Here is a 13,638-nt window from a genome sequence, read left to right on the forward strand (position 1 = left end):
CAGGGTGGGTTGAATGAAACTAGACACTGCCTGGGGCGCACAAGGCTTCCCCTTGCATAATCCGGTCAAACCGGTTCTGGAGCACACCAGCCCCAGTCCCAGCGCGACCCTGGACAAAGGGAAAGGGGTGTAACCACCCCCTTCCTGGGTCCCACCCATAGGAGGGACCTAGCAGGTAATCCAGCCCCCCAGTTTGGAATAAAGGTGGAAGCAGTGCCCATGCACTCAGATTATCCTGACTGAAGCTTATGAAACGAAACTCTGGACCCTTCGACATCCTACTTGACGTAGAAGACTGAAACATCTCCCTTGTGGTCAAGGAGTGACCAACCTGTGCAAACAGGCACCATCCAGCGCATCACCGTTTGCTTTGTTGCAGTTCCCGCCGGAACTCGAGCGACAGAGTTCGACAAGACCCAGCGTCCTGCCTTCTTACAGCCTGATCCACAGTCCCAGCGAATCTGAGACCCGTGGAGGTGACCTGAAGGGTGGGGCCGGCATCTTGAAAAGACCACGACGTGCTGACCGTGCAGCTCCCGAGGCTCCCTCGAAGCTGTGCATTGGGGTTTGAGAAGCCCCAGCCCTGAGCAGCTTTTGAACCGAAGCTCACCCCTCTGCACTCACCGAGTGCTGCGTGGGGCCCTTCTGCATTTTTTGGCTCAACGACTTGGTCCGGTCGCTTGCCCGTTGGCTAGCGGCCCCAGTACCGACGAACCTTTGAATTTGCTCTGCCAGTCCGGTTGCTCTGGACTGGCCCTCGTTCCCCTGAAAAGGAGCACCTGCTCTGACCTTCCTGGTCCGAGTAAGAAGCGATCCTCGAATCCTGCGTGGGTTGCGCTTGCCAAGGTTTGTTTGCTCCGATCCAGAAGCCGACACCGCCAACAGCGAGAGCCTTCGTGGGACAGCTTGTGATCCACTCCTGGACATCCTCGGTGCCCCAGAGTCCGCGTGGCAGCAGAGACAAGCTTCACGACAACCACCTGATTGCGCCCGACATTGCCTGGTTCCTTCCTGGTTCCACCCTGGTCACTGCTGAGTGACCCAGACTCTGTCCCCTCTGCTTTCAGGTACTCTTCATCTTCGATCCACCCTTGGATCGCACCGGACACTTCTCTTCTGGCCGCCTGCAGCATCATCATCTACAGGCTCCATAGATCTACACGACGAAAGCCGACATGACTTTGCACCTGTGCACCCGCTTCCTGTGGGTGAGGTAACACTTGAACGCCGGTGCTCCTGTATTGGTATACACCTCAGGTGTCTAAGTCTAAAGTTTTGTCCTTCTAGGTCAGTCGAAAGACTCTTAAAACAGTAACTCGATAACTTTTACGCACCATTGACTTTGCATTGGTGCATGTGTGTGCTTTAAGCGCTGCAGCCGATTCCCGCAGGCTTTTCCTGACTTCAGCATTGCTAGTCCCGATTGGTCCCAGCGATTCCCCAGGCCTTAGGCCTGACCACTGTTCGATTAGTGATACTTATACCACTTTTTTAATATATGGTTTGCGTGGCTCCCCGGCCTCATCCATAATTGTGCAACTTTCATATGTTTAACTGTGCTTTTGTTTAAACGCTTGTGCCTCTACACTCATAAAGAGTACAGAGGATTATGCTAGTAATAAATACATATATTTTTATAATATATAACTTGTTTGGTGTCCTTTCATTTGATATTACAGGATTGCATATGGTAAAACAGCTGGCTTCACATGCCCTCTTGAGTTGGATGCATGACGTTACAACGCATACTTTTACCACGCATGCCTTTACAATGCAGTTTTTACATCGCAAACCTTTACAACGCATAGCGCTTTGGGGCGCTGGATAGTGAAAAGTTTAATTTACTATTCCAACTCCAGTCCCCGTGGACACTAGGGAAGGAGTTGGATAGTAAATTAAACTTATTCCCTATCCTAGAGCGCCCCCCAGCGCAATGCGTTGTAATGGTGTGCGTTGTAATGGTCGCATTGTAATGGTAGTCCGTTGTAAAGGTTGTTCACCCTTGAGTTAAGCCTTTAAGGCTGCTTAGTCTATGCTACCCTTAGGGTAGCTTGTCTATAAGGTTGACTTACAACCATCACCATAAGGGATTGTTTGGACTGATACAAGGTGCCCCCAGAATTGGAGACATCAAATATCAGGCCAACCTCTCACAAGTGGTCCTTTGGATACAACATTAATTAGTAAAAAGGTTTGTCTAGCTCATGATTACATATGTAGTCAGGCAGGAGCGTAGTCAAGAGAGGATTAGAGGTTGGTTGGTTCATGACGTTACTCCTTCACTTCTAAGGCAGAGTGATCCTTTGGATAGAACATTAACTAGTAGAAGGGTTTGTGTCCCTCATGATTTCATATCTAGTCTGGCAGTAGGGTAGTCGAGAGGATTAGAGGTTGGTTGGTTCATGACGTTACTCCTTCACTTCTAAGGCAGAGTGATCCTTTGGATAGAACATTAACTAGTAGAAGGGTTTGTGTCCCTCATGATTTCATATCTAGTCTGGCAGTAGGGTAGTCGAGAGGATTAGAGGTTGGTTGGTTCACTAAGTTACTCCTTCACTTCTAAGGGAGAGTGATCCTTTGGATAGAAAATTAACTAGTAAAGGGTTTGTGTGCCTCATGATTTCATATGTAGTCTGCCAGGAGGGTGGTCAAGAGAGTATTAGAGGTTGGTTGGTTCGTGAAGTTATGCCTTCACTTCTAAGGGAGAGTGGTCCTTTGGATAGAACATTAACTAGTAGAAGGGTTTGTGTGCCTCATGATTTCAAATGTAGTCTGGCAGGAGCGTAGTCAAGAGAGGATTAGAGGTTGGTTGGTTCACTAAGTTACTCCTTCACTTCTAAGGGAGAGTGATCCTTTGGATAGAACATTAACTAGTAGAAGGGTCTGTGTCCCTCATGATTTCATATCTAGTCTGGCAGTAGGGTAGTCGAGAGGATTAGAGGTTGGTTGGTTCACTAAGTTACTCCTTCACTTCTAAGGGAGAGTGATCCTTTGGATAGAACATTAACTAGTAGAAGGGTTTGTGTCCCTCATGATTTCATATGTAGTCTGGCAGGCGGGTAGTCAAGAGAGGATTAGAGTATGGTTGGTTCATGACGTTACTCCTTCACTTCTAAGGGAGAGTTGTCTTTTGGATAGAACATTAACTAGTAGAAGGGTTTGTGTGCCTCATGATTTCATATGTAGTTTGGCAGGAGCGTAGTCAAGAGAGGATTAGAGGTTGGTTGGTTCACTAAGTTACTCCTTCACTTCTAAGGGAGAGTGATCCTTTGGATAGAACATTAACTAGTAAAGGGTTTGTGTACCTCATGATTTCATATGTAGTCTGCCAGGAGGGTGGTCAAGAGAGTATTAGAGGTTGGTTGGTTCGTGAAGTTACGCCTTCACTTCTAAGGGAGAGTGGTCCTTTGGATAGAACATTAACTAGTAGAAGGGTTTGTGTGCCTCATGATTTCATATCTAGTCTGGCAGTAGGGTAGTCGAGAGGATTAGAGGTTGGTTGGTTCATGAAGTTGCTCCTTCACTTCTAAGGGAGAGTGATCCTTTGGATAGAACATTAACTAGTAAAAGGGTTTGTCTGCCTCATGATTTCACATGCAGTCTGGCAGGAGCGTAGTCAAGAGAGGATTAGAGGTTGGTTGGTTCATGAAGTTACTCCTTCACTTCTAAGGGAGAGTGGTCTTTTGGATAAAACATTAACTAGTAGAAGGGTTTGTGTCCCTCATGATTTCATATGTAGTCTGGCAGGAGCGTAGTCAAGAGAGGATTAGAGGTTGGTTGGTTCATGACGTTACTCCTTCACTTCTAAGGGAGAGTTGTCTTTTGGATAGAACATTAACTAGTAGAAGGGTTTGTGTGCCTCATGATTTCATATGTAGTCTGGCAGGAGCGTAGTCAAGAGAGGATTAGAGGTTGGTTGGTTCACTAAGTTACTCCTTCTCTTCTAAGGGAGAGTGATCCTTTGGATAGAACATTAACTAGTAAAGGGTTTTTGTGCCTCATGATTTCATATGTAGTCTGCCAGGAGGGTGGTCAAGAGAGTATTAGAGGTTGGTTGGTTCGTGAAGTTACGCCTTCACTTCTAAGGGAGAGTGGTCCTTTGGATAGAACATTAACTAGTACAAGGGTTTGTGTGCCTCATGATTTCATATCTAGTCTGGCAGTAGGGTAGTCGAGAGGATTAGAGGTTGGTTGGTTCACTAAGTTACTCCTTCACTTCTAAGGGAGAGTGATCCTTTGGATAGAACATTAACTAGTAGAAGGGTTTGTGTGCCTCATGATTTCATATCTAGTCTGGCAGTAGGGTAGTCGAGAGGATTAGAGGTTGGTTGGTTCATGAAGTTACTCCTTCACTTCTAAGAGAGAGTGGTCCTTTGGATAGAACATTAACTAGTAAAAGTGTTTGTCTGCCTCATGATTTCACATGCAGTCTGGCAGGAGCGTAGTCAAGAGAAGATTAGAGGTTGGTTGGTTCATGACGTTACTCCTTCACTACTAAGAGAGAGTGGTCTTTTGGATAGAACATTAACTAGTAGAAGGGTTTGTGTCCCTCATGATTTCATATGTAGTCTGGCAGGCGGGTAGTCAAGAGAGGATTAGAGGTTGGTTGGTTCATGACGTTACTCCTTCACTTCTAAGGGACAGTGGTCTTTTGGATAGAACATTAACTAGTAAAGGGTTTGTGTGCCTCATGATTTCATATGTAGTCTGGCAGTAGGGTAGTCGAGATGATTAGAAGTTGGTTGGTTCATGAAGTTACTCCTTCACTTCTAAGGGAGAGTGGTCTTTTGGATAGAACATTAACTAGTAGAAGGGTTTGTGTGCCTCATGATTTCATATGTAGTCTGCCAGGAGGGTGGTCAAGGGAGCATTGGAGTTTTGGGGGGATTTGCTAAAGTTCTTCCACAAACTTGGGAGCATGAATTTGTATTTAGTGTGTGACAGTCTACTAAGACAAACGTTTATCTCTCACATGGTGTTTGGTGTGTTTTTCTGTTGGAGGTGGTTTGGAAAAAATCCAGAGTTATTTTCTTAGGAAACTTTTAGGGTATCTCAAAAGTGACCTTTGAGAAAAGTAAAGAAGCTTCAGAACTGAATTAGTTACAATTCAGGCAACTACCAACTGTATCGCTGCAAACAAAATATTTTGAATGCATTGAGAAAGTTTCAGGTTGCAACAAAAAGAACAGGTCATGGCAGTAATATGTGACTGCCATGACAGGATTATGTGACTGACCTAGCTAAAGAATAGTATATGTTAGCAAGACCAAAGAAGTACGATTGTCATACTTTTTTCCAAGTTGTACAGATGACTAATAGCAAAAAATGAACAGAGGGGCAGATTTAATTAATGAGAGAAATATTGCAAATTATCAACCATGATTTAGTGCGAACTCTTTACAAATCCATTGAAACCAGAGTTATAGTCAGAAATGTTTAGTCCTCAGGGAGCTGGTAGTGTATTGATTTGGCTCACTCGAGCATTCTAGAAAAGGAATAAAAATTAGGACAAATTGCATAATAGGAGAGATTAGAGATAAAAGGAATTTTTAGCTGATATGTGGCCACACACGTGATTTAAAAAGGAGGCACAACTTCCTAGTCTCTTCCCCCTAGGTTTCTTTACAGGCCTGCATCAGACAGAGAAGAGTCTCCGGGGTGCTCCAGCTCGTACAATAACCACCCCTACAGAAGATATTGGTGGAGGAGAAGTTATGAGTTGACAGACGACCAATATCCAAACTTTTATATCATGTGACTCACTGTCCCTCCGCCAGTGACTGAGAGAAAGGGTGTAACTGTAACGAGACACATGTGCACATTACAATATTGTGCAGCACATTGTGCCTCCATGCATCAGAATGAAAGTGATAAAATACTACGGGTTAAAAGAGCACTTTTTCCATGTTACTTGGTTCACTGTTTACTTAGGGGCTCATTAGGATGGAGGAAAGATCGCCACCGCCAGCCATGCGGGAATTGGGTTTGGGGCCCGTTGCGGACCACCCTTGTGTTGGGGGAGGCGAGGGTGCACTTGGCGGGTACTCATGGTACACCCCTACATTTCACAGCACTACGTGGCAGGCACCGTGTGGTGCCTGCCTCGTAGTTCTGTGAAATGCACAACATGGCATTTTAGTATCGCCACGGGTGCTGTTAGCAGCAATTGCTGCAATGGTAAAATGCAGGTTCTGACTACCACGGTGGTGGTTGCATCCAGATCCGGTGTGTGGGACCGCCGCATGCATGGCGGACGGTCCTGATTTACACGAGGATGGCGGACACACTTGAGTTTGTCTGCCATCCTAATGAGCCCCTTAGTTTGTGTTTTCGTGTTGGAGAAATGATTCAATGACAAGAAACAAAGCGCTCCATATCTCGTAATTTCATTCTTCCTTCAGTTTAGCGGCTAACCTACCTTCTGTATTTTTACATTTTGGAAAGTGCCAAAATGAACAGAATTCACTTCCAGAGGAGCCTCTGTAATAAAAATGAGTTATTTTTCTTTTCAATGCAGAGTCTGAGGTCATTGCACCAATTGTTTCATTGGTCATCAAAGAAGAGGAGGATTCCGATAATATAGCTGTTCAGGACTCTGGAACAATAGTAGACATCCATACTCCTACAGGTGAGTGTTTGATGTTTATGTTTATGGAAACCCTCAGTATATAAAGCTCATTGGCAGTCCTTTGACCATCCCACCAAATCTCTGCCGCCAAAACCTATGTGACACATAAGGGTGTTATTTAGAGTTTGGCGGAGCGAGACTTATGCCAAAAAGTGCAGCATGTCCAGTCCCCCATATTTAGAATACCAGTGGCTTCAGCTCATTCATAATACAGCGGAGGGGACATTACCCCGTTTTGGATGGTATTTTGCATTTACCCAACTCTAAGTAACGCTCTTGATCTCTGAGAATCTAGTTCGGACTGTCGTCCAATTGAAATGTTATCCAATACAACTAATTTTGAATTGACTTTCCGTGGATGGAACTCTTCCGGTATTGGGGGGTCGTTTTAATGTCCTGGCCCCTATTGATATCCTCCACTATTGCCAAAAAGAGCTTAGAATAGTCTTTCTGAAGAAAATGGATGCCCTCAGAGAACTAAGACTATGGTGGAGAAGTATTGAATTGTCACTAATTCCACAGGGAATTTAAGGCAACTTGGTAAATGTCACCAATACACAAGATAGATATTATCTAACTAGATTACGTTTTTAGCTTTTACATCACCTAGTTGTATTTCCTAAAAATAAGACATGGGCCTCAAATCTTCCGATGTTCACGTGCGATGAGAAAGCTAGGCAAACAACCATTCATTTTATGTTATATTGTGACTTTTCTAAAGACATTTGGGGCCCGATGTAGGTAAATCTAATTTACCACTTCTAAAATACCGAATCATACCGATTCGGTATTTAAGAAGTGGTAAATTAGAGGGGGGAAATGTAGGTAATTCTGATTCGGTAAATACCGAATCTGTAAGATTCGGTATTTACTGATTCTGTAAATACCGAATCGGTATCCCCCATTGATTCCTATGGGCCTTGAAGCCCATAGGAATCAATGTGGAATACCGAATCGGTATTTACCGATTCGGTAATTACCTATTCTTGCAAGGGTGCAGGGGGTGTCACTTTGACACCCTCTAGCACCCCAATTACAGGCTAGTGTGCCATGTGGCACACATACATGCCCTAAGGCCATGTCTGTGTGTCACATGGCACAGGTGTGCATGCACAGATGTGCATGCACACCTGGATTCGGTAATTTACCACCCAATTGGATTGGGTGGTAAAATACCGACTCTTGAAGGCCTGTGGCACTCTTCAGAGTGCCACCTACATCTCTATTTACCGATTCTGTATATTTACCGATTCTGTATTTTACCGAATCGGTAAATGTACAGAATCGATAAAATTACTGAATCTGTACTTCTGTAGCCCCCTACATAAAAAAACCGCAATACCGGTCGGAAACGGCCAAATTCGGTCGTTTCCGACCGGTATGAGGGCTCCTACATCGGGCCCTCGATGCTGTCTGTTGCGCCCACAATTTTTAAATCGGGGTTTGTTTTACTATCAGGAGGCCTTTAAAATTTTAGAAAACCTGCCTACACCTGTTGGACCATAGTAGCATATATCAAGATTGCAATCAGGAGCTGTAAATCCCTGGTCCACCTAGAAAGACTGTGCTTTAAGAATGATTAAACCATGGTTTCGATCATCGTTCTCTTTTTAATCCCTGTGCTGGAAATCATTATTGAACCTCAGTAACCGGGGATATGCATCTACTCCATATTCTAACCTTTTGCACTGCAATTTTGCACTGAATGTATGCGTTTAAAAAAAATTGTATATTTGCTATTTTTATTTCTTTTGAACCTCATGTAGGCAAATCGTGTATTTTATTGTTTTATCATTATTAAAGTAACTGATGTATGTATTAAAGCCATGCTTTTATGTATTTTCGTATAAATCTGAATAACGTTCGTTGAATTGATTTGAATAGATTATAACAGTTCCTTTCTGTAGTAGGGGATCTCTGTGTATAGTCATAATCTAGTGAATAGTCGAGCCCATGTGCGTGGACCCCGGAGCAATCAAAAATAATCTCTTCAAGTGTCGAAAAAATGCAGAACTGCACAGACACTTAAGAGAGAATTTAAAGACAGATAATGCAGCCTATAACCAGTCTACACTGTCCAGTACTTCAACTAGAAATTCCACCAAAAAAATCCACAAACAGCAAAGCATGTCCAGATTTCCCTTGCCTCAGCAGCAAAAACCCTCTGGAATGATAGAGAGGAGGGCATGGACAGACAAGCCCCATAGGCTGCCATTATGTGGCTCAAAACAGGATACTGTGCCTTTAAGAGAACTTTCCAGAACTTCACAGTATCCCAGAATGCACTGCAGGTCCCTTTTACTTTCAGTTTTTTTTTCCGGCTCCTGCAAGCAGGACCGTGGAGCATTGAGCTCTCCCTTTTTAAGGGTTTTTGGTGATTTTTCACTATTTTTCTCATAGTTAAGTACTTTATTGTACTTTGGTGCCTTTCTCCTTAGTTCTTGCACTCTGTTTTTTGTCGAATATGCCTGCATTATTCGATAAATGCCCGGAGTGCTCCAGGAAGAAGGCCAAATCGGATCCCCATGAGGTGTGTATCCTCTGCCTTCCATCTTCCCATGTCCCAGAGGAGTGTGTGATCTGTCATGGCTACTCTGGCAGGACCCTGAAGGACAGAATGAAGATCAGACTTCAGGGCCTCGAGGAAAGAAGAATGAAGGCACAAGGTGGGTCAGGAGGGGCTTCTTCTACCCATGCTGAGGCCTCTAGGGGGCTCCCCAGGGGCAGGAAGGCCAGAAAACGTCACCATTCTCCGCCTGGGTCGATTGCGCCCACTACGGCGTCGAGAGGAATGACTTCGGTCTGTTCCCCATCGTCGGAGTCGAAACGACGTCGACGCTCGGCATTGAGGGATGTTACAAGACCATCGAAGTCCCCGGTGACTATTTCATTGTCGTCCTCGTCGATGTCGGCGTCGAGCGATCGACGTCGACAGGCCAGGCGTCGGCGCTCGCCGTCGAGGCGACACCGCCGTTCGCCGTCGGCGAAGAGGAGACGTTCATCGTCGAGGAGGTCCTCGTCGTCGAGGTCGCCGTCGAGGCACAGGTCGCCGTCGAGGCGTAGATCGCCGTCAAGGTGTAGATCGCCGTCGAGGCACAGAAGATCGCCGTCGAGGCACCGAAAATCAACGTCGAGGCGGGCGAGGTCGCCGTCGAGGCGAAGGCGTTCGTCGCCGAGGAAGAGACGCTCAACGTCAAGGGGCCGACGCTCGCCGTCTGGTCGCTGTTCTTCGATGTCGAAGAGAGGTGAAAGGAGGCCTGACGCCGTGGGAGGTTCGCCAACGTCCCAGGCTGGTAGAGAAGGAGGTTCGCCGGGCTCGGTGTATTCCGAGGTGTATACCCCATCAGGGAAGGTGACTCCCCCTCCTCCATTGCCGAGGGGTCCCCCTCCGAGGAATCCTTCTGCTCCTCCGTTACCTCCACCGCAACCTGGACCTGGGTTGCCAGTGAGGCCGCCTCCGATTCCACCGAGGTCGACTTCGTTGCCTATTCTTCCGACGCCTCCCAGGGGTACGCCTAAACCGAAGGCCCCGACCAAGCTCAAGTCACCCGCTCCGGTGGAACTGGTTGATCGCCCTAGGCCGAGGAGGTCACGTTCACGCTCCGGACGGAGAGGAAGATCGAGGAGTCGTCATAGATTCTCCACCAGATCAAGGCGTCGCCATAGGAGGCGGGGTCTAGGTCCCGCACGGACTCTTCCAGGACCCATTCCTACTCACCGACCTTATCGGACTCCCCTGAGACTAGGGTTTCTCCGGTGGACGACATTGCCACATTCCAGGAGGTTCTCCTGAGGGGGGCTACGAAGTTGGGTATCACGGTGACGGCTCCAACACCTACGACGTCCGTGATATTCGAAACGCTTCACAAGAAGCATTTGCCTCGCCCTCTTCTACCACTAGTACCTGGATTGAAGGAGCCTGCAGAGGAGCTGTTCCTCCACACCAGCGGTGGTGAAGGCCGCTCCCTCCCGACTTCTAAAGAAGTACAGGGCCCCGGATTCGGACCCTACTTTCTGAGAGTAGATCCGGTACCGGATTCGGTGATAGTGACGGTGGCCAGGAAATTACACTCTACCTCCCCGTCATCCACCGTGCCGCCAGATAAAGAAAGTCGATGGATCGACTCGGCTGGAAGGAAGGCGTGTGGGACTGCTTCCACAGCCATGAAGGCATCCAGCGATACAGCTCTGCTGGGGCGTTATGACCGGGCGCTGTGGGACTCCCTGCAACAGTTCGTGGAACTGCTACCAAGAGACAAGAGGGAGGACTTCCAAGAGATCCTCAAGGAAGGGATGCTGGTGTCAAATCAGGTCATCAGCGCGGCTGCGGACGCCTCCCTGTTGGCTGCACATGGTTACTGCCATGGAATCAATCAGCGGCGACATGCCTGGCTCCGGCTCACGTCACTCAAGCCAGAGGCCCAGCAGCGGGTGGCCAATCTGCCCATTTCCGGGGAAACATTGTTCGGAAAACACGCAGATGATGAGATGGCCCGCATGAAGGCAGAGGCGGAGACCCTTACGGCTGTGGGCTTGGAGAAGTCCAAAGAGAAGAAGTCCTACCGACCGTTCCAGAGACGGTTCGGTGCACAAGGAAAAGGACGGGGGCAGTCTTCGGGACAGCAGCAGCAACAACAGCAGCAGATCCGGAGACCCTTCGAGAAACGGCAAAAGGGTAGAGGGGGACAGCAGTCCTCTACCGCGAACAAGGGCCCAGCCGGGTCTCGACCCTGAGCGGTTACTTCCCCTTCATCCGTTACCTGCTCCGGTGGGGGGAAGCATTCAATTTTTTCTGGCAGAGTGGAGAAAAAATACTCAGGACAAGTGGGTGCTGAATATTGTTTGCAATGGATACAGTCTTCGGTTCATCAGCCCTCCTCCAGCGATCCCTCCGGTCAGCTCCCAGTATCAACTGTGCGAGCTCCAGGCGGAGGCCGATATCCTGTTAAGGAAAAGGGCAATAGAAGACGTACCTCTGTCTCAAAGAGGAAGAGGTCTGTACTTCCGGTTCTTCCTGGTTCGCAAGAAGGACAAGAACGAGTTCAGGCCCATTCTGGACTTGCGGCAGGCAAACAAGTGGATTCGCAGAGAAAAGTTTTGCATGCTGTCGTTGCATCAGATTTACCCTCAGTTGCAATAGGGAGACTGGCTTTGTGCAATAGACCTACAGGATGCGTACTTCCATGTGCCCATTACATGCAAACACAGGAAGTTTCTGCAATTTCAAGTCGGCACCAACCATTATCAGTACACAGTGCTGCCATTCGGGATGAAATCTGCGCCCAGAACATTCTCGAAGTGTATGGCAGTGGTAGCGGCACACCTAAGGAAGAACAAGGTGTTTGTCTACCCGTACCTGGACAATTGGTTGATCAAGGCCTCCTTCTCAGAAGCTCAAGCACACTTCCAGAAGACGTGCGTTCTCCTGAACAAGTTGGGGTTGCATATCAACATGTCCAAGTCTGTACCGATCCCGGTCCAGTGCATTCAGTACTTGGGAGCCACCATCAATACGCTGTCAGCAAGCGTGTCTCCTTCGGAGGAGCGACGGCGATTGATCCTTCGGAAGGCTCAGGCTCTTATGACCGCTCCATCTACAACAGTGAGGACGGTGTCTTCTCTACTGGGGTGGATGGCCTCTTGTATCTTCCTCGCTCCTCATGCACGGCTACACATGAGACCTCTGCAGGAGTGCTTGGAGGACCAGTGGGATCAGAGGAAAGGATCTTGGGACGACAAGATACGACTGTCGCTGCATGCTCTTCATTCCCTGAAGTGGTGGTGTTCAGCGGAGAATCTCCTCAGAGGGGTTCCCTTACACAAGGACATTCCTACTCAGACTATCGTGACGGATGCCTCTCTCCACGGCTGGGGAGCGCATTTGGGAGACTTACAGATTCAAGGAACGTGGTCTCCGATGGAGTAGTCTTCGAAAGGTGGGGGACTCCAGGCGTAGATCTGTTCGCCACCGCCGAAAACAGCAAATGCCGAGACTTCGCCTCCAGGTACTACCAGCAAGGGACGCTGGGGAATGCGCTATGGATCAACTGGTCGAACAGCTTTGTGTACGCTTTTCCACCCATTCCCCTGATTCCAGCGGTGCTCATCAAGCTGTCCCAGTCCAGGGCACGGATGATCCTGATTGCCCCGGAATGGCCCAGGCAGTGGTGGTTCACGGACCTGCTTCACCGGTCTCTCCTTCCGCCAATACAGCTGCCATGCAGGCCAGACCTTCTCTCGAAGTTCGGGGGCAGATGTTGCACCCCAACCTCTCGTCTTTGAGTTTGGCGGCATGGCTCCCGAGATAGTGCAATATGGCCACTTGATTCTGCCCGACGATTGCATGGACATACTGAAGGAGTCTAAGCGACCTTCCACTCGGACATCCTATGCTTACAAGTGAAAGAGGTTTTGTATCTGGTGTGCATCCAAGAAATTTGACCCGACGACGTGCAAGGAAGATGTCATCCTTCCTTACCTTCTACATTTGGCGCAGTCTGGCCTTAATGTTCATTCCATTAAGGTTCATCTCGCTGCATTGACTGCCTACAGGAAATGCCCTTCACAGACTTCCTTCTTCCAGATCCCTGTGATCAAAGATTTTTTGGAAGGCTTGAAGAAAGTGTTCCCTCCTGTCAGGCTTCCTTCGCCTTCATGGGAATTGAATGTGGTGCTGTCCAGATTGATGAAGGAGCCTTTTGAACCTATTCATAAGGCTTCGTTGCAGCACCTGTCCTGGAAGGCGGCGTTCCTCGTGGCCATTACATCGGCCTGCAGGGTGAGTGAAAGTCAGGCGTTGTGTTGCCAAGAACCTTATACTGTATTTCATGCTGCTAAGGTTGTTATGCGTACTCACCCTAAATTTCTTCCCAAGGTTATTTCTGATTTTCATGTCAACCAGACTATAACTTTGCCTACGTTTTTTCAGAATCCTTCCTCTCCAGCGGAAAAGTCCTTACATTCCCTGGATGTTAGGAGGGTGTTGAAATTTTATCTGGATAAGACCAAAG

At 47.7% G+C, this 13,638-nt stretch overlaps 1 protein-coding gene across 2 annotated transcripts in view; it reads left to right on the forward strand.

Moving 5' to 3' along the window:
* The window catches only part of LOC147676775 (zinc finger protein 777-like), a 623,696-nt gene that overhangs the window by 474,896 nt on the left and 135,162 nt on the right, over positions 1 to 13,638 (forward strand). For both annotated transcript variants that reach the window (XM_086945208.1, XM_086945209.1), the window contains exon 4: positions 6,518 to 6,628. In XM_086945208.1, the coding sequence (XP_086801334.1) occupies positions 6,518 to 6,628 (111 nt within the window). The remainder of the gene's footprint in view (positions 1 to 6,517; positions 6,629 to 13,638) is intronic.

The sequence above is a fragment of the Lissotriton vulgaris genome, chromosome 12 (assembly GCF_964263255.1).
Source record: "Lissotriton vulgaris chromosome 12, aLisVul1.2, whole genome shotgun sequence".
NCBI classification, from domain to species: domain Eukaryota; kingdom Metazoa; phylum Chordata; class Amphibia; order Caudata; family Salamandridae; genus Lissotriton; species Lissotriton vulgaris.